At 48.8% G+C, this 19,990-nt stretch overlaps 1 protein-coding gene across 6 annotated transcripts in view; it reads right to left on the reverse strand.

Moving 5' to 3' along the window:
- Window positions 1–19,990, reverse strand: part of nr1h3 (nuclear receptor subfamily 1, group H, member 3) — a 521,793-nt gene that overhangs the window by 377,147 nt on the left and 124,656 nt on the right. For all 6 annotated transcript variants that reach the window (XM_078548807.1, XM_078548804.1, XM_078548803.1 and 3 more), the window contains one exon: window positions 11,019–11,231. In XM_078548807.1, coding sequence (XP_078404933.1) covers window positions 11,019–11,231 — 213 coding nt within the window. The remainder of the gene's footprint in view (window positions 1–11,018; window positions 11,232–19,990) is intronic.

Here is a 19,990-nt window from a genome sequence, read left to right on the forward strand (position 1 = left end):
CTAACTCACCGCTTCAAGCCCTCCACAAACAAACACTCCCCTTAAAAACCTCCGCAGACTAGTTGTCTCCTTAATCCCCTCCAAGACTGACTCTACCTTAAACCCCTCCCCAGACTAACTCTCCAGTGAATCCCCTCCTCAGACTAACTCTGCTCTTCAATCCCTCTACAGACTAACTCTCCCCTTAAACACCTCCCAAGACTAACTCTCCCCTTAAACTCCTCCCAAGACTAACTCTCCCTTAAACCACTCCACAGACTAACTCTCCCCTTAAACCCCTCCCAAGACTAACTCTCCCTTAAACCACTCCACAGACTAACTCTCCCTTAAACCACTCCACAGACTAACTCTCTCCTTAAACCACTCCCCAGACTAACTCTCCACTTAATCCCCTCCCCAGACTAATCCTCCCTTACACGCATCCTCAGAATAACTCTACTCTCTAAACCCTCCCCAGACTAACTCTCCCCTAAACAGCTCCCCAGACTCACCGTCCTCGCAAAAATCTCCCCAAGACAAATTCTCCCCTTAAAACCCTCCCCAGACTAATTCTCCCCTTTAAAACATCCCAAGGCGAACACTCCCCTTAAATCCCTCCCAAGACTATCTCTCCCCTAAAACCCCTCCCCAGACTAACTCTAGCCTTAAACCCCTCCCAAGACTAACTCTCCCCTTGAACCTCTCCCAAGAATAACTCTCCCCTTAAACCCCTCCTAAGACTAACTCTCCCCTTAATCCCCTCCCAAGATAAACTCTCCCCTTAAACCCCTCCCCGACCAACTCTCCCCTTAAACCCCTCCCCAGCCTAAATCAAGGCCTTAAACCCAGACCCTGACTAACTCTCCGCTTAAACACCTCCCCAGATTAACTCTACCATTGAACCCTTCCTAATGTTAACTCTCCCCTTAAATCCCTCCCCAGACTAACTATCCCCTTACACCCCTCCCCAGACTAACTCTCCCCTTAAACCCCAGGAAAGACTGACTCTCTGCTTCAATTCCTCCTGAGGCTAACTCTCCCTGTAAACCCCTCCCCAGACTAACTCTTCCCTTAAAATCCTCCCCAGACTAACACTCCCCTTAAACCCCTCCCAAGGTCAACTCTCCCCTTAAACCCGTCCAAAACTAAGTTTCCCCTTAAATCCCTCCTCAGGGAAACTCTCCCCTAAAGCCCTTCCCAGACTAACTCTCACCTTAAACCCCTCCCCAGACTAATTACCCCCTTAAAAGCCTCCCCAGACTAACTCTCCCCTTAAACCCCTCCCCAGACTAACTCTCCCCTTAAAGCCCTCCCCAGACTTACTCTCCCCTTAAAGCCCCCCCAAGACTAACTCTCCCCTTAAAACCCCCCACAAACTAACTCTCCCCTTAAATCCCTCCCTAGACTAATTCCCCCCCTTACACACCTCCCCAGCTTATCTCTACCCTTAAACCCCTCCCCAGGTTAACTCTCCCTTAAACCCCTCCCATGACTAACCCTCCCCTTAAAACCCCCCACAGACTTAGTCTCCCCTTAAACCCCTCCCAAGACTAACTCTCCCCTTAAACCCCGCCCAAGACTAATTCTCCCCTTAAACCCCTCTCTAAATTAGCTCTCCCATTAATCCTCTCCCCAGTCTAACTCTGCCCTTACACCCATCCCTGGACGAAATCTCCCCTTAAACCCCTCCCCAGGCTAACTGTCCCCTTACATCCCTCATCAGACTAAATCTCCCCTAAAGCCCTCCCCAGATTAACTCTCTCCTTAAGCAGCTCCCGAGACTAACTCTCCCCTCAAAAATCCCCACAGACAAACTTTCCCCCTAAACCCCTCCCAAGACTAGCTCCCCCCTTAAAACCGTCCCCAGACTAACTCTCCCTTCAACCATTCTCCAGACTTACTCTCCCCTTAAATCCCTCCCCAGACTAACTATCCCCTTACACCCCTCCCCAGACTAACTCTCCCCTTAAACCCAAGCAAAGACTAACTCTCCGCTTCAATTCCTCCTGAGGCCAACTCTCCCTGTAAACCCCTCCCCAGACTAACTCTCCCCTTAAAACCCTCCCGAGATTAACACTCCCCTTAAACCCCTCCCAAGGTCAACTCTCCCCTTAAACCCGTCCAAAACTAAGTTTCCCCTTAAATCCCTCCTTAGGGAAACTCTCCCCTAAAGCCCTTCCCAGACTAACCCTCTCCTCAAAACCCTCACCAGACTAATTCCCCCCTTAAAACCCTCCCCAGACTAACTCTCCCCTTAAAACCCTCCCCAGACTAACTCTCCCCTTAAAACCCCCCACAGACTAACTCTCCCCTTAAACGCCTCCCTAGACTAATTCCCCCCTTGCACACCTCCCCAGCTTATCTCTACCCTTAAACCCCTCCCCAGGTTAACTCTCCCTTAAACCCCTTACATGACTAACTCTCCCCTTAAAACCACCCACAGACTTAGTCTCCCCTTAAACCCCTCCCAAGACTAACTCTCCCCTTAAACCCCGCCCAAGACTAATTCACCCGTTAAACACCTTTCTAAATTAGCTCTCCCCTTAAACCTCTCCCCAGTCTAACTCTCCCCTTACACCCATCCCCAGACGAAATCTCCCCTTAAACCCCTCCCCAGGCTAACTCTTCCCTTACATCCCTCATCAGACTAAATCTCCCCTAAAGCCCTCCCCAGACTAACTCTCTCCTTAAGCAGCTCCCCAGACTAACTCTCCCCTCAAAAATCTTCACAGACCAACTCTCCCCCTAAACCCCTCCCAAGACTAGCTCCCCCCTTAAAACCGTCCCCAGACTAACTCTCCTTCAACCATTCTCCAGACTAACTCTCCCCATCAATCCCTCCTCAGACTAACACTCCATGAAAATCCCTCCCAAGACTAACTCTCCCCATAAACCCCTCCCCAGACTAACTCTCCATTTAAACCCCTCCTCAGACTAACTATTCCCTCCAATCTCTCCTCAGACTAACTCTCGCTTCACCGCTCCCCAGTCTAACTGTCCCTGTAAACCACTCCCCAGACTAAGACTCCCCTTAAACCCCTTACCAGACTAACTGTGCCCTACAAATCCTCCCCAGACTCAGTCTCCCCTTAAACAGCTCGAAGACTAACTCTCCCCTTAAACACCTCCCAAGATTAATTCTCCCCTTAAATCACTCCACAGATTAACTCTCCCCTTACAACCCACCACAGACTAACTCTCCCCTAAAACAACTCCCCAGACCAACTCTCCCCTAAACTCCTCCCAAGAATAACTCTCCCCTTAAACCCCGCCCAAGAATAACTCTCCCCTTCAATTCCTCCTCAGGCTAACTCTCCCTGTAAACCCCTCCCCAGACTAACTCTCCCCTTAAAACCCTCCCCAGACTAACACTCCCCTTAATCTCCTCCCAAGACTAACTCTCCCCTTAAATCACACCCCAGACTAATTCCCCCCTTAAAACAATCCCCAGGCTAACTCTCCCCTTAAACCCCTCCCAAGACTAACTCTCCCCTTAAACACCTCCCAAGTTTAACTCTGCCCTAAAACCCCTCCCCAGGCTAACTCTCCCCTTCCAACCCACCCCAGACAACTCACCCATTAAACTGCTCCCCAGACTAAATCTCCCTTAAGACCTTTCCCAGACTAACTCTCCCATTAAACTCCTCCCCTGACTAAATCTCCCCTAAATCCCTCCCCAGACTAACTCTCCCCTTACACAGCTCCACAGTCTAACTCTCCCTTCAAAAATCTCCACAGACCAACTCACCCCTAAACCCAACCCAAGACTAACTCTCCCTTAAAACCCTCTCCAGACTAAGTCTCCCCCTAAAACCCTCGCCAGACTAGATCTCCCTTCAACCATTCCCCAGACAAACTCTCCCCTTAAACCCCCGGCAGACTAACTGCCTCCTTAAACCCATCCGAGACTAACACTCTCTCAAAATCCCTCCCAAGACTAACTCTCCCCATAAACCCCTCCACAGAATAACTCTCCCCTTAAACCCCTTCCAAGACTAACTCTCCCCTTAAACCCCTCCCCAGAATAACATTCCCCTTAAACCCCTCCCCAGACTAACTCTCCCCTAAAGCCCTCCCCAGACTAACTCTCCATTTAAACCCCTCCTCAAACTAACTCTCCCCTTAAACTCCTCCCCAGACTAACTCTCCACTTAAACACCTCAACAGACTAACTCTCCCCCCTCTCAGACTAACTCTCCCCTAAAGCCCTCCCCAGACAAACTCTCTATTTAAACCCCTCCTCAGGCTAACTCTCCCCTTCAATCCCTCCTCAGACTAACTCTCGCTTCACCCTCCCCAGTCTAAGTCTCCCTGTAAACCCCTCCCCAGACTAAGTCTACTCTTAAACCCCTCTCCAGACTAGCTCTCCCCTTATAACCCTCCACAGACTAACTCTCCCCTTAAACCCCTCCCCAGACTAATTCTCCCCTTCCACCCCTCCCCAGATTAATTCTCCCCCTCAAAACCCTCCCCAGACTAAGTCTCCCCAAACCCCTCCCCAGACTAACTCTCCCTTTAAACCCCTCACTAGACTAACTCTCCCCTTAAACCGCTCCCCAGGATAACTCTCCCCTTGAACCTCTCCCAAGAATAACTCTCCCTTTAAACCCCTCCCAAAACTAACTCTCCCCTTAATTCCCTCCCAAGTCAAACTCTCCCCTGAACCCCTCCCCGACTAACTTTCCCCTTACACTCCTCCCCAGACTACCTCTCCCCTTAAACCCCTCCCCAGACTAACTAACTCCTTAAACCCCTCCCCAGATTAATTCCCCTCTTACACCCCTCCCCAGACCTATTCTCCCCTTAAATCTCTCCCCAAACTCTCCCCCTAACCCCCTTGCCAGACTAAATCTCCCTTAAACCCATCCCCAGACTAACCCTCCACTTAACAAAAACAAAAATACTTGGAAAAACTCAGCAGGTCTGGCAGCATCTGTGGAGAGGAACACAGTTAACGTTTCGAGTCCGAATGACCCTTCAACAGAACTAAGTAAAAATAGAAAAAAGGTGAAATATAAGCTGGTTTAAGTGGGGGTGGGACAGGTACAGCTGGATAAAGGGCCAGTGATAGGTGGAGATAACCAAAAGATGTCACAGACAAAAGGACAAAGAGATGTTGAAGGTGGTGATATTATCTAAGAAATGTGCTAAGTAAGGGTAGAAAGCAGGACAAGCAAGGTGCAGAAAGCCCTAGTGGGGGTGGGGTGAAGAAATCGAAAAAGGCTAAAAGGTAGAGAGAAAACAACGGATGGAAATACATTTAAAAATAATGGGAATAGGTGGGAAAAGAAAAATCTATATAAATTCTTGGAAAAAAAAGGGGGGGTGGAATCGGAAAGGGGGTGGGGATGGAGGAGAGAGTTCATGATCTAAAATTGTTGAACTCAATTTCAGACCGGAAGGCTGTAAAGTGCCTAGTCAGAAGATGAGGTGCTGTTCCTCCAGTTTGCGTTGAGCTTCACTGGAACAATGCAGCAGGCCAAGGACGGACATGTGGGCATGAGAGCAGGGTGGAGTGTTGAAATGGCAAGCGACAGGGTGGTCTGGGTAATGCTTGCGGACAGACCGAAGGTGTTCCACAAAACAGTCACCCAGTCTGCGTTTGGTCTCTCCAATGTAGAGGAAACCGCATTGGGAGCAACGAATGCAGTAGGTTAAATTGAGGGAAGTGCAAATGAAATGCTGCTTCACTTGAAAGGACTGTTTGGGCCCTTGGACGGTGAGGAGAGGGGAAGTGAAGGTGCAGGTGTTACACCTTCTGCGGTTGCATGGGAAGGTGTCGTAGGAGGGGGTTGATGAGTAGGGGGTGATGGAGGAGTGGACCAGGGTGTCCCGGAGGGAACGATCCCTGCGGAATGCCACCGGGGGGGGTGAAGGGAAGATGTGTTTGGTGGTGGCATCATGCTGGAGTTGGCGGAAATGGCGGAAGATGATCCTTTGAATGCAGAGGCTGATGGGGTGATAAGTGAGGACAAGAGGGACCCTATCATGTTTCTGGGAGGGAGAGGAAGGTGTGAGGGTGGATGCGCGGGAGATGGGCCGGACACGGTTGAGGGCCCTGTCAACCACCGTGGGTGGAAAGCCTCGGTTAAGGAAGAAGGAAGGCATGTCAGAGGAACTGTTTTTGAAAGTGGCATCATCAGAACAGATGCGACGGAGGCGAAGGAACTGAGAGAATGGGATGGAGTCCTTACAGGAAGTGGGGTGTGAGGAGCTGTAGCCGAGGTAGCTGTGGGAGTCGGTAGGCTTGTAATGGATATTGGTGGACAGTCTATCACCAGAAATTGAGACAGAGAGGTCAAGGAAGAGAAGTGAAGTGTCAGAGACATTTCCATCCATTGTTTTATCTCTACCTTTTAGCCTTTTTCGATTCCTTCACCCCACCCCCACTAGGACTATCTGTACCTTGCTTGTCCTGCTTTCTACCCTTAATTAGCACATTCCTTAGATAATATCACCACCTTCAACACCTCTTTGACCTTTTGTCTGTGACATCTTTTGGTTATCTCCACCTTTCACTGGCCCTTTATCCAGATCTACTTGTCCCACACCCCTCCCACCCCCACCCCACCCTTAAACCAGCTTATATTTCACCTCTCTTCTATTTTTACTTAGTTCTGTTGAAATGTCATTCAGACTCGAAATGTTAACTGTGTTCCTCTCCACAGATGCTGCCAGACCTGCTGAGTTTTTCCAGGTATTTTTGTTTTTGTTTTGGATTTCCAGCATCCGCAGTTTTTTGCTTTTAACTCTCCACTTAAATTCCTACCCAAACCAACACTCCCCTTAAATCTTTCCCCCGAAAACTCTCCCCCTAAACCCCTTGCGAGACTAACTCTCCCTTAAATCCCTCCCCAGACTAACTCTCCCTTGGACCCTTCCTCAGACAAACAATCCCCTAAAGCCCTCCCCAGACTAACTCTCCAATTTAAACCCCTCCTCAGACTAACTCTCCCCTTCAATCACTCCTCAGACTAACACTCCCTGCAAACCCCTCCCCAGACTAACTCTCCCCAGACGAACTCTCCCCTTAAACCCCTCCCAAGACTAACTCTCCCCATAAACAGCTCCACAGACTAAGTCTCCACTTAAACCCCTCTCCTGACTAATTCTCCCATTACACCCCTCCCCAGATTAATTCTCCCCTCAAAACCCTCCCCAGACTAAGTCTCCCATAAACCCCTCCCCAGACTAACTCTCCCCTGAAACCCCTCCCCAGACTAACTCTGCCTTTAAACCCCTCCCCAGGCTAACTCTCCCCTTGAACCTCTCCCAAGAATAACTCTCCCTTTAAAGCCCTCCCAAAACTAACTCTCCCCTTAATCCCATCCCAAGACTAACTCTCCATTTAAACCCCTCCCCTGGCTAACTCTCCACTTACACTCCTCCCCAGACTATATCAAGCCCTTAAACCCATACCCAGACTAACTCTCCCCTTAAACCCCTCCCCAGGCTAACTGTCCCCTTAAACCCCTTCCCAGACTAATTTCCCCCTTACAACCCTCCCCAGACCTACTCTCCCCTTAAATCTCTCCCCAGACAAACTCTCCCCCTAAAACCCTTGCCAAACTAAATCTCCTAATCAAACCTATCCCCAGACTAACTCTCCACTTAAATCCCTCCCCAAACCAACACTCCCCTTAAATCTCTCCCCAGAAAAATTCTCCCCTAAACCCCTTGTGAGACTAACTCTCCCTTAAACCCCTCCACAGAATAACTCTCCCTTAGATCCTTCCTCAGAATAACTCTCCCCTAAAGACCTCCCCAGACTAACTCTGCAATTTAAATCCCTCCTCAGATTAACTCTCCCCTTCAATCCCTCCTCAGACTAAATCTCCCTGTAAACCCCTCCCCAGAAGAACTCTCCCCTTAAACCCTCCAAAGAATAAGTCTCCCCATAAACCCTTCCACAGACTAAGTCTCCCCTTAAATCCCTCCTCAGACTAACTCCCCCATTCAATCCCTCTTCAGACTAACTCTCACTTCACCCCTCCCCAGTCTAACTCTCCCTGTAAACCCGTCTCCAGACTAATTCCCCCCTTACACTCCTCCCCAGATTAACTCTACCCTTAAACCCCTCCCCAGACTAACTCTCCCCTTAAATTTCTCCCCAGGCAAATTCTCCCCTTAAACCCCTTGCCAGACTAAATCTCCTTTAAAATCATCCCCAGACTAACTCTCCACTTAAATCCCTCCCCAAACCAACACTCCCCTTAAATCTCTCCCCAGACAAACTCCCCCACTAAACCCCTTGCCAGACTAACTCTCCCTTATACCTTTCCCCAGACTAACTCTCCCTTAGATCCTTCCTCAGAATAACTCTCACCTAAAGCCCTCCCGAGACTAACTCTACAATTTAAATCCCTCCTCAGATTAACTCTCCCCTTGAACCCCTCCCCAGACAAACTCTCCCTTTAAACCCATCCCAAAACTAATTCTCCGCTTAAAAACCTCCACATACTAATTGTCTCCTTAAACCCCTCTCCAGAGTAACTCTCCCTTAAACCCCTCCCCAGACTAACTCTCCGCAAAATTCCTCCCCAGACTAACTCTCCCTTAAACCCTTCTTCAGACTAACTTTCCCCTGAAGCACTCCCCAGACTAACTCTCCCCATAAACTCCTCCCCAGACTAAGTCTCCACTTAAACACCTCGCCAGACCAACCCTCCCCTTCAATCGCTCAACAGACTAACTCTCCCTTACACCCCTCCACAGACAAACTCTCCACTAAAATCCTCCCTGGACTAACTCTCCCTTAAAGTCCTCCCCAGACTATCTCTCCCCTTAAAGCCCTCCCTAGATTAACTCTCGCCTTAAACACCTCCCCAGGCTAAGTCTCCCCTAAAGTCCTCCCCGGACTAACTCACCCCTTCAATCCCTCCACAGACAAACTCTCCCCTAAACCCCTCCCCAGACTAACTCTCCCTGTAAACCCCTCCCCAGACTAACTCTCTCCTTAAGCTCCACCCCAGGCAAACTCTCCCCTAAACTCCACCCCAGACTAACTCTCCGCTAAACTCCTCCCCAGACTAACTCTCCCAATAAACCGCTCCCCAGACGAAATCTCTCCTTAAATCCTCCCCAGACAATACTCCCCTTAATCCTCCCAGGACCAACTCTCCCCGTAACCCCCTCCCGAGACTAACTCTCACTTACACCCCTCCCCTGACTAACTCTCCCCTGAACCCCTCCCCAGACTAACTCTCCCCTTAAACCCCTCTCTAGACTAACTCTCCCCTTAAACCCCTCCCCAGACTAACTCTCCCCTAAACTCCTCCCCAGACTAACACTGCCGTTAACCCCTCCCCAGACTAACTCTCCCTTTTACCCCTCCCCAGACTAACTCTCTCCTTTATCCCTCCCCAGACTAACTCTCTCCTTTATCCCTCCCCAGACTAACTCTCTCCTTTATCCCTCCCCAGACTAACTCTCTGGTTTAACAGCTCCCCAGATTAAATCGCCCCTTACATCCCTCCCCAGACTAACTCTCCCCTAAATGCGTCCCCCCCAGACTAACTCTCCCCTGAACCCCTCCCCAGACTAACTCTGCCTTAAAGCCCTCCCCAGACTAACTCTCCCGTAAACTCCTCCCCATATTAACTCTCCTCTTTAACCCCTTCCCAGACTAACTCTCCCTTAATCCCTCCCCAGGTTAACTCTCCTCTAAACCCCTCCCCAGGCTAACTCTCCCCTTAAACCCCTCCCCAAACTAACTCTCCCCTTAAATCCCTCCCCAGACTAACTCTCCCTTACACCCCTCCCCAGACTAACTTTCCCTTAAACCCCTCCCCGGACTCAATCTTTCCTTAGAGCCCTCCCCAGATTAACTGTCCCCTAAACCCCTCCCCAGACTTACTCTCCCTTAAGCCCCTCCTGTCACTACCTCTCCCCATCAATCCCTCCCCAGGCTATCTCTCCTGTAAAATCCTACGCGGATTAACTGTCCTCTTAACCCCTCCCCAGACTAGCTCTCCCCTTGAATCTCTCCCCAGATTAACTCTCCCTTAAACCCCTCCCCAGGGTAACTCTCCCCTAAATCCCTCTGCAGACTTACTTTCCCCGAAACCCCTCCCAAGAGTAACTTTCCCCTAAACCCCTCGCCAGACTAACTATCCCTCAAACCCCTCCCCTCACTAACTCTCCCCTAAAGCCCTCCCCAGACTAACCCTCCACTAAATCCCTCCCCATACTAACTCTCCACCAAACCCTCCCCAAACTAACTCCCCTTCACTAATTCATATTATCTCTCCCCTTAACTCAACCCCTTTCTTACTTATTCAAACTCTCCCCTAAACAATTCTCTTCATGAGCTTACTAACCTCACTAAACACCTCTAAAGCATTAACTCCCATTCACTGTGTCCCTAATTCCTTCCCTTACCACTTAGCAACTCTCCCATCAACCCCCTTACAAACTCTCCCCTACCCCCTTACTAACTCTGACAAACTCTCCCCTACTCCCTTACTAACTCTGGCAAACTCTTCCCCATACCACCCTTGCTAACTCTTATTCCTTGTCATCAGTTCCTTGAAATGAGGATGATGTCTACCAGGCTTCACGATTTGAAACACTTACTAACCCTCCCCTAAACTCCCCTACTCGCTAACTGTTATGAATTTTCCCCTAAACCCCACTCTTTACTCAACCTTCCCCAAACCATCCCCATACTAAACTTCCCTTAAGCAGCTCTGAGTACTAACTCTCCTCCAACCCCTTTCCTTACAAACTCTTACTAACTCTTCCCTAAATTCCCCCTTTCCTTACTTCCTCTCTCCAACCATTCCCCTTCCTATCTCTTCCCTCATCCACTTGGCATACTAAATCTTCCCTCTAATTCTTTCCCTTACCATCTCCCCTTAAGCTTGTCTTCTTACTAATTCCCCTCTAAACTGTGCCCTTTGCTACCTGGCTTTCTGCTCTGTCTTCTGAAATTCCCCATCTACCCTTGCCCTTTGCTCTGCTGTCTCTTTGCAATGCTAGACACTGGGAGGGGGACCACTCACTCATCCCTCAGTACAGTCAACCATCAGCTTCCTCACCCAGGCTCTGGTTTGTGTCAGGGAAGAGCGTGCTCTCTGTTTTCACATTCTCATTCCAGTAGCTGTGAGTTACTTTGTTCCGGTATCCAGCAGGACTGAGTTGAACTCTGTTTTTTCTCCCAGGGTCTCTGACGGTCTGAAGCCTGCTGTCAGGGTGATCCCTGCTCGATTCTGAGAGGGGTGTTGATATATACAGAGACACTTTGTTTTCTCCTGCAAGACATGTGTGGTTGGCATGTGTTAGTTTCATCAAGAAACAAAGACAGGGATAAGCAGCAAAAAAATTTACAAAGCAAGTTGTTATCATCTGGAATGCACTACCTGAAAAGCTAGTGGAAGCAGATTCAATGGTAACATTCAAAAGAGAATTGGATAGACACTTGAAAAGGAGGGGATTGCATGGCTATAATGCCTAGAAAGGAATTAGTGAGATAACTATACCAAACAGGCTCAACTGGCTGAATGGCCTCCACCTGTGCTGTATCATACAAGATTCTAGCTTGCAAACATATATCACGTTTCTCTGAAGAATCCCACAGCCAGCGCAGTCACATGTCGGCACACAGGTAACCTTCGTGAAATTAGGTATTACCTTACTGCCAGCCCAAAGTTTATAACTTTGCAAAGTGAAGTCACTGCTAAAATGTAGATAACCTGTGCAGATAATTTGTGTACAGGAACATCCCACAAACAACAAGGTGATATAAGTGATGGGATAATCTGCTTTATTGATAAAGGATAAATTACACAACAACAGAGAGAATGCCCCATTCTTCTTTAAAATAGTTCCTTGGATTCTTTTATATCCAAACGAGAGGGCAGCTGATATCCTGGTTCAATGTCTAATCCGAAAGACAGAACTTCCAACAATATAGGACTCCCGCAGTACCAGAGATGAGTGGCGGAAGACAAAAAAGTCTGTAATTTTTTTGTGACAAGGAATCATGTACATGTTATAGCAGAAAGCGGCAAAGTCACTAAAGCATGAATTGCTGGAAAATTATAGCACTTTTTATGATCTGTAGTGAATGCAAATGCTTCTCAGTCACTTCAAATGGGTGGAATTATGAGACTTCAAGTGGGTTATTATTAAACATTAGTTTTCCTTTCCATCAAGACAGTGGACAGGTGCATTTGTATCAAATTAAAGTGACCTCTGCATTTTAACATTTCAGTGTTTAATGCAGTCAGTGCCATGTAATACAGGATGAAATTAAATGCTTATTACAGAACACGAGCTTGAAAACTTACTCTGGGTCCAAGTTTTACAAACAGTGCTCTAACTGAATGCTTTGGTTTTGCTTTTTAGCAGATCCTAGGTATAAAGGGAAAGGCGCAAATCCATCATACCATTTAAGAACAACTTGTGTCTACACCTTTAATGTAGAAAAGAAGTGCTCCACAGAAGCAGAATCAGACAAAGATTGATACTGATGCAAAGCAAGAAATATTAGGACAGGTGACTAAATACCTCCTCAGAGGTAGGTTTGATGGAAGGGTCATAAAGATAGAGAGAGGTAGAGACATTGAGATTGAGGGAGACTTACAGGAAGTATTTAAGGAAGTATTAACATCAAGCTCTGTGTTTATTGCTGGGGTAAACAAGTAGCCATCACATCCCACACGGAGACATACCTTGTCAGGTAGGCAAGATAATAGTAGGCAAATTTAAGTCTAAGGCAAAGACTTTTACCCTGACAACGTAAACCAGTGTTGGATTGTGTACATGCAAAGCAAAGCATAGGACTACAGAGGGAAGGATGCGGGGGCCAGAAAAACATTTCAAATGGCAAGATTCCATAAGCAGTCAGCATGCCGCCAAAAGGCAGCAATTTCTCAGCCCTGAGTACAGGACACCCTTGGAGAGGACCCTCTTAACAAAGAGGAGGAAAAAAGCATTTATGGCTAAGCAAAGAAGTTAAAGATAATACAAAGGTAAAAGCTAAGGCAGACCAAATTGCAAAGGTCAGGGGCAGGCTGGAAGATTGGGAAATTTTTAAAGATCAGCAAATGGTTACTAAAAAAATAATAAAAAGAGCAAAGGTAAATTAAGAAAGAAAACTAGAGCAAAATGTAAAAACTGATAGCAAAAGCTTCTACAAGTTTATAAAAGGAAAGGGAGTAGCTAAAGTGAATGTTGGTCCCTTGGAGGATGAGACTGGGGAGTTAATAGTGGGGAACGCAGAAATGGCAGAGACGCTTAATCAATATTTTGCCTCAGTTTGCACAGTGGAGGACACTAGTACCACCCCAATAGTAACAGGTAGTGCAGAGGGTATAGAGAAGGAGGAACTTAGAACAATCACCATTACTAGAAAAAAAGTACTGAGCAAACTATTGGGATGAAAAGGTGACAAATCCCCAGGACCTGATGGCCTACATCCCAGGGTCTTAAAGGAAATGGCAGCGGAGTTAATGGGTCCATTGGTAATAATCCAAAATTCCCTGGATTCAGGAAAGGTTCCAGTGGATTGGAAAAATGCTAATATAACACTCTTATTCAAAAAGGGGGGGAGGCAAAAAGTAGGAAACTATAGACCACTTAGTTTAACGTCTGTCATTGGAAATTGTTGAAATCCATTATGAAGGAAGTAGTAATGGGGCATTTGGAAAGTCAAAATGTAATCCATCAGAGTCAGTATGGTTTTATGAAGAGTAAATCATGTTTGAATAATTTGCTAGAGTTTTTTGAAGATGTGACAAGCAAAGTGGATAATGGGGATCCTGTAGATGTTATATGTCTGGACTTCCAGAAGGCCTTTGATAAGGTGCCGCACAAAAGATTAATACACAAGATAAGATCACACGGAGTTAGGGGTAATATATTAGCTTGGATAGAGGATTGGCTAACAAACAGAAAGCAGAGAGTCGGGATAAATGGGTCTTTTTCTGGATGGCAAGCTGTAACTAGTGGGGTGCCACAGGGTTTGGTCCTTGGGCCCCAACTCTTTACAATCTACATTAGAACAAAGAACAAAGAACAAAGAACAGTACAGCACAGGAACAGGGCCTTCGGCCCTCCAAGCCTGCGCCGATCATATTGCCTGTCAACTAAAACTTTTTGCACTTCCGGGGTCCGTATCCCTCTATTCCCATCCTATTCATGTATTTGTCAAGCTGCCTCTTAAACACCACTATCGTACCTGCTTCCACCACCTCCTCTGGCAGCAAATTCCAGACACTCACTACCCTCTGCGTAAAAAACTTGCCCCGCACATCTCCTCTATAGTTTTCTCCTCTCACCTTAAACCTATGTCCCCTAGTAATTGACTCTTCCACCCTGGGAAAAAGCTTCTGACTATCTACTCTGTCCATGCCACTCATAATTTTGTAAACTTCTATCAAGTCGCCCCTCAATCTCCGTCGCTCTAGTAAGGACAATCCGAGTTTCTCCAACCTCTCCTCATAGTTAATAACCTCCAGACCAGGCAGCATCCTGATAAACCTCCTCTGCACCCTCTCCAACGCCTCCATATCCTTCTGGTAATGTGGTGACCAGAATTGCTTGCAATATTCCAAGTGTGGCCGAACCAAGGTTCTATACAGCTGCAGCATGACTTCCCAGCTTTTATACTCAATACCCCTGCCAATGAAGGCAAGCATGCCATATGCCTTCCTGACTACCTTATCCACCTACGTTGCCACTTTCAGTGACCTGTGGACCTTTACACCCAGATCCCTCTGCCCATCAGTGCACTTAAGGGTTCTGCCACTTACTGTATAATTCCTGCCTGTATTAGACCTTCCAAAATGCATTACCTCGCATTTGTCCGGATTAAACTCCATCTGCAATTTCTCTGCCCAAGTCTCCAATCGATCTATATCCCGTTGTATCCTTTGACAATCCTCTTCACTATCTGCAACTTAATGACTTGGATTCAGAGATAGAAGGTACTATAACTAAATTTGCAGATGACACCAAAATAGTTGGGAAAGTAAGTTGCAATGAAGAAATAAGAAGTTTACAAATGGATATGGAAAGGTTAGGTGAATGGGCCAAAATTTGGCAGATGGAGTTTAACGTGGATAAGTGTGAGATTATCCATTTTGGTCGGAAGAATAAAAAGGCGACTTATTATTTAAATGGAGAGAAACTTCAGAATGCTTTAGTGCAGAAGGATCTGGTTGTCCTCGTGCATGAATCGCTGAAAGCTAGTATGCAGGTACAGCAGGTAATAAGGGAGGCAAATGGAATTTTGGCATTTATTGCTAAAGGAATAGAGGATAAAAATAGGGAAGTGTTGTTGCAACTGTACAAGGCATTGGTGAGACTGCACCTGGAGTACTGAGCACAGTTTTGGTCCCCTTACTTGAGGAAGGTTGCGTTGGAGGCAGTTCGGAGGAGGTTCACTAGATTGATTCCAGAGATGCGGTGCTTGTCTTATGAGGAGAGACTGAGCAGTTTAGGCCTATACTCGCTAGAGTTTAGAAGGATGAGAGGAGATCTAATTGAGGTATATAAGATGCTAAAGGGGGTAGACAAAGTAGACGTGGAGCGGATGTTTCCCCTTGTGGGGCATTCTAGAACGAGAGGCCATAGTTTTAGGCTAAGGGGTGGTAGATTTAAATCAGAGATGAGGAGAATTACTTTTCTCAAAGGGTCGTGTGAATCTGTGGAATTCACTACCTCAGAGTGCAGTGGATGCTGGGACGCTGAATAAATTTAAGGAGGAGATAGACAGATTTTTAATTAGTAACGGGGTTGAAAGGTTATGGGGAGAGGGCAGGAAATTGGAGTTGAGGCCGAAATTAGATCAGCCATGATCGTATTGAATGGCGGGGCAGGCTCGAGGGGCTGAACTAGTTCTTATGTAACATTGCAGCACTCCCTCAGTACTGACCCTCCAACGATGCAGCACTCCCTCAGTCCTGACCCTCCGAAGGTGCAGCACTCCCTCAGTACTGACCCTCCGACGGTGCAGCACTCCCTCAGTACTGACCCTCCGACAGTGCAGCACTCCCTCAGTACTGACCCTCTGACAGTGCAGCACTCCCTCAGTACTGACCCTCTGACAGTGCAGCACTCCCTCAGTACTGACCCTCCAACAGTGCAGTGCTCCCTTGGGACTAAAGGATGTGCTAATGGTGACATTAAGGCTAGATGAAGAGTCATAACGGACTCGAAACGTTAACTGTCTTCCTCTCCGCACCTGCTTTCTATCCTTAATGTCACCATTAGCACATTCCTTAGCTAATATCACCACCGTCAACACCCCTTTGTCCTTTTGTCTATGACATCTTTGGCAATCTCTTCTTTGCCTCCACCTATCACTGGCCCTCTATCCAGCTCTACCTGTCCCACCCACCTCAAACAGCTTATATTTCACCTCATTTCTATTTTTCTTTAATTCTGATGAAGAGTCATATGGACTTGAAACGTTAACTGTATTCCTCTCCGCAGATGCTGTCAGACCTGCTGAGGTTTTCCAGCTATTTTTGTTTCTGTTTCAGATTTCCAGCATCCACAGTATTTTGCTCTTATACTTGTCATCTGGCCTGGCAGGCATCCTGCTTACACGCTCTCCATCTCTATCCATGCAGGACAAGCTGGCACACAACAGCAGGGAGAGGTCGCAGATCAGAGAAGGAATGCCTGAAATCAAGGTCCTCACGGACTTTGAAAACAGAGCCGTCCAGCTGGCCGGCAACAATCTGGACCATTCCTGTGCTGATGGTGAGGTCGGCAGTGCACAAGCAAGTGAGGATCCAGCAGTGTAACATCCATCAGACAGCCATGTTGTGAGTGATGTGTCCTGTTTCACAGGCCCTGCCATGCACTAATTATCTCCCATTGCTTCCACAGGCACATCTGGAGAACAGCCGAAAGTCCATGACCCAGGGCCTCCAATCAAGCCCCGAAGAAACCTCTGAGGAGGAATCTGAAGGCACCCTCCCTGAAGTCCCATCACAGCGCTCACCCACACCCTCCACCAGCGCAGAGACACACACCTCGGTGGGACCGAGCTTTAGAGTAGCCCTGGGATCACAATCTGGTGAGCACATCGCACTGTCTGATCCACTGCAGGTGGCGCCAGGGACTTCCCAGGTCCTTGGCACTCAGAGGAATTGCTGGAGGCCAGAACGTTGTTGAGTCCAAGTCAGGTGTCGAGCCTCTGGACTCGGTCATACCTCAGTTGCTGGAGCTGCAAAGCCAAGCTCAGGAACATCAGGAAAGGATGTCCGCTGCACTCCTCAGATTGCAAGGCATGATGGAGAAGTCCATCCGTCTTCAGGCTGAGGTGATAGTGCCGGCATGCCAATGCACCAATGTCAATATGGTAGGATGGCGGCCGTCATGGAGACCTTGGTCCAGGACTTCGCTTCTGCACTGTTGCGCGGGCTGAGCTGTCATAGTTGGCCTCCAACAGTGTGTACGCGAGAGGGGCGCTGGGCAGTTCAATCTCACTCCAGCTACCCCTTCCACTCATGGAGTCAGCCAGGGGCCCTCGGGCACCCACAGGGAGGAGGATCAGCAGCTGTACCCCCCGGGTCTATCCATCTGGGTGACTCTGGGAATTTCCGGCCCAGCCGAATCCCCTCTTCCTGTAACCTCAGCAGCTCCAGCTTCTCAGGCCGAGGATGGTGCCACTGCTACACAGCAGGACCCTGAAAGCAGGCCGGGGCCCTCCAGAGGACACCCATCAAAGTCATCACAGATAGGGTGTCGCAGTCAGAAGGCTGCCTCCACCCCCAATGTGAATGTCCGGGGAGCACAAAGATGCGGGGCAGGGTTAGAAAAGTTAAGATGTCGTTGCACAGCCTGGGCATGGGTGTGAATCACTTGAACATACTGTTCATTATTGTCAATAAACTCCCAAGATTGTCTCGCTGCACCTTGTTTGTGTGTTTGTGTCACTCAGATGTGAAACTTTTCTGCACAAGATAAATGCAGGTGTCTCAGTCCAGGGCCTCTTCCCTGTGCTCTGTGCAGCCTTCAGACCAAAGTGATGGTCCAGCCTCACACTCCCCGGAAACATTACTGATGCCTGCACCTCGAGTGTGCTGGTCATTGATGCCAGAATGTAGTGGGCAGGCGTCACAGAGTTCCGTCATTCTCCCTGTGTGCTCTCAGCACCTTTAAGGTGGGGCTGGCCCCTATCTCTTCAGCATCTGTGACCAGTGATGCTGTGCTCCAGCTCCTGAAGGGCTCAGGTACTGAAGGCTGACAAATGATCAGATACGTCTAACGTTTCATGGCTGCGTCTCTATGATATGGCCCTGATCATGGAAAGCAAGCGAGCTGCCCTCAGCCAGACAGGAGTCAGACATTCTCAGATGCTGATTGAAGATCCAGGGAGTGTCCTCACTGCATGTTGTCATCATCCTCCTGCAATTGAGCGACTATTAGGGCCTCCACGGTGTCTCCATGACAGGAGCATTATCACAGAGGGTATGTGCGCTGCCATAAGCTAGACTGGAGTCAAACATTCATAGATGCAATGTGAGAATCCATGGTGTCTCCTCACTGCATGTCGTCATTGCCCTCCACAAATCTAGCAGCTATCAGGGCCTTCCGAGCGCATCTGCCTCATCTGGCTAGTGTGAGGGCCTCATCACACCATCATCACCTTTGAGGACCTCCTCACCCTCACCTCGTCAGCGTCCTCGTCATCGGAGGAGACATGCAGCTCCTCCATCTCCTCCTCAGCCAGCTCCTCTCCCCATTAGTGCTCCACGTTGTAAAGGCTGCAGCAGGCAATAAAGATGGGTGACCCCATCTGGGCACTATATTGCAAGGCTCCACCAGACCGGTCCAGGCACCGGAACCTCATTTTCAGCATCCCGAAGATCTGCTTCACCAAGTTACGAGTTGCTGCATGAGCCTCATTATAGCGTCGCTCTGCTGCAGTCTGAGGCTGCCACACGGGTGTCATCAGCCACGGCCTCTGTGGGTAGCCCTTGTCTCCAAGGAGCCAACCCTGCAGCCTCTGTGGACCCTGGAAGACTTCAGGGATCTGTGACCGACTGAGAATGTAGGAATCATGCACACTCCCTGGAAACCGTGCTCAGACCTGCAGGATGTGTTTGTGGTGGTCACACACCAGCTGCACATTCACCAAATGGAAGCACTTGCGGTTAACATAGTTGACTGTGTGTTGCGACAGAGATCTGAGAGCCACATGAGTGCACTCGATCACACCCTGCACCTGTGGGAAACTCGAGATCTGGGCAAATCCAATCGTTCTTGCATCCTGGCTGTCCCAGTCCCAGGTGAAATGCACAATGTTGTGTGCCATGGAGATGATGGCATCCGTGACCTCATGGATGCATTTGTGGGTGGTGGATTGTGAAATCTCACAGAGGTCACCTGTGGAGCCCTGAAAGAAGCCACTGGCATAGAAATTTAGTGCCGCGGTCACTTTTACAGCCACTGGCAGTGGATGTCCTCCATGTCCCCATGGCACCAAATCCTGCAGCAGGCGGCAGATGTGAGCGACCTGTTCCCTAGACATGCGCAGTCTTCGACAACACTGGTTCTCGGTCATTTGCAGGAGTGAAAAGCGGTGTCTATAGACCCTGGGTCGAGCTAGGCACCGGCCAGTGATGGCTCGCTGTGGCTCTTCAGCAGCGTGTGCGGGAGCCCCAGCCGCCCCTTCTTCCTGAGGATGCTGCTCCTCCCTCTGTCCAGCCAGGTGCCTCCATCGCTCTCACCTCCATCATCTTCACTCGCTCTATAAACCATGAGGCATACAGCCAGTTCACCAGGCTCCATGATCCTGATGTACTCCTCCTGCAGGATGAAAGAGAGAGGCATGGGTTAGGATGGGTGTACTAAGAACCTCTCTTGGTTAAGTCTGAAGGCCTCTTAACGCATCCTGGAGAGTGCTGGCCACCACTTGGATGGCCAGAGTTTAGTGTGCTGCTTGGCTGCCCGAGACCCCACCCACCTCCGCCCCACTCCACCTGACCGATTGGCAGCAGCTTTACCCAGTGCACTACACGCTGTGCTCTCAGCTCAGGCACAGACATTC

Source organism: Cetorhinus maximus, chromosome 9 (genome assembly GCF_964194155.1).
Source record: "Cetorhinus maximus chromosome 9, sCetMax3.hap1.1, whole genome shotgun sequence".
In the NCBI taxonomy this organism is placed as follows: Eukaryota; Metazoa; Chordata; class Chondrichthyes; order Lamniformes; family Cetorhinidae; genus Cetorhinus; species Cetorhinus maximus.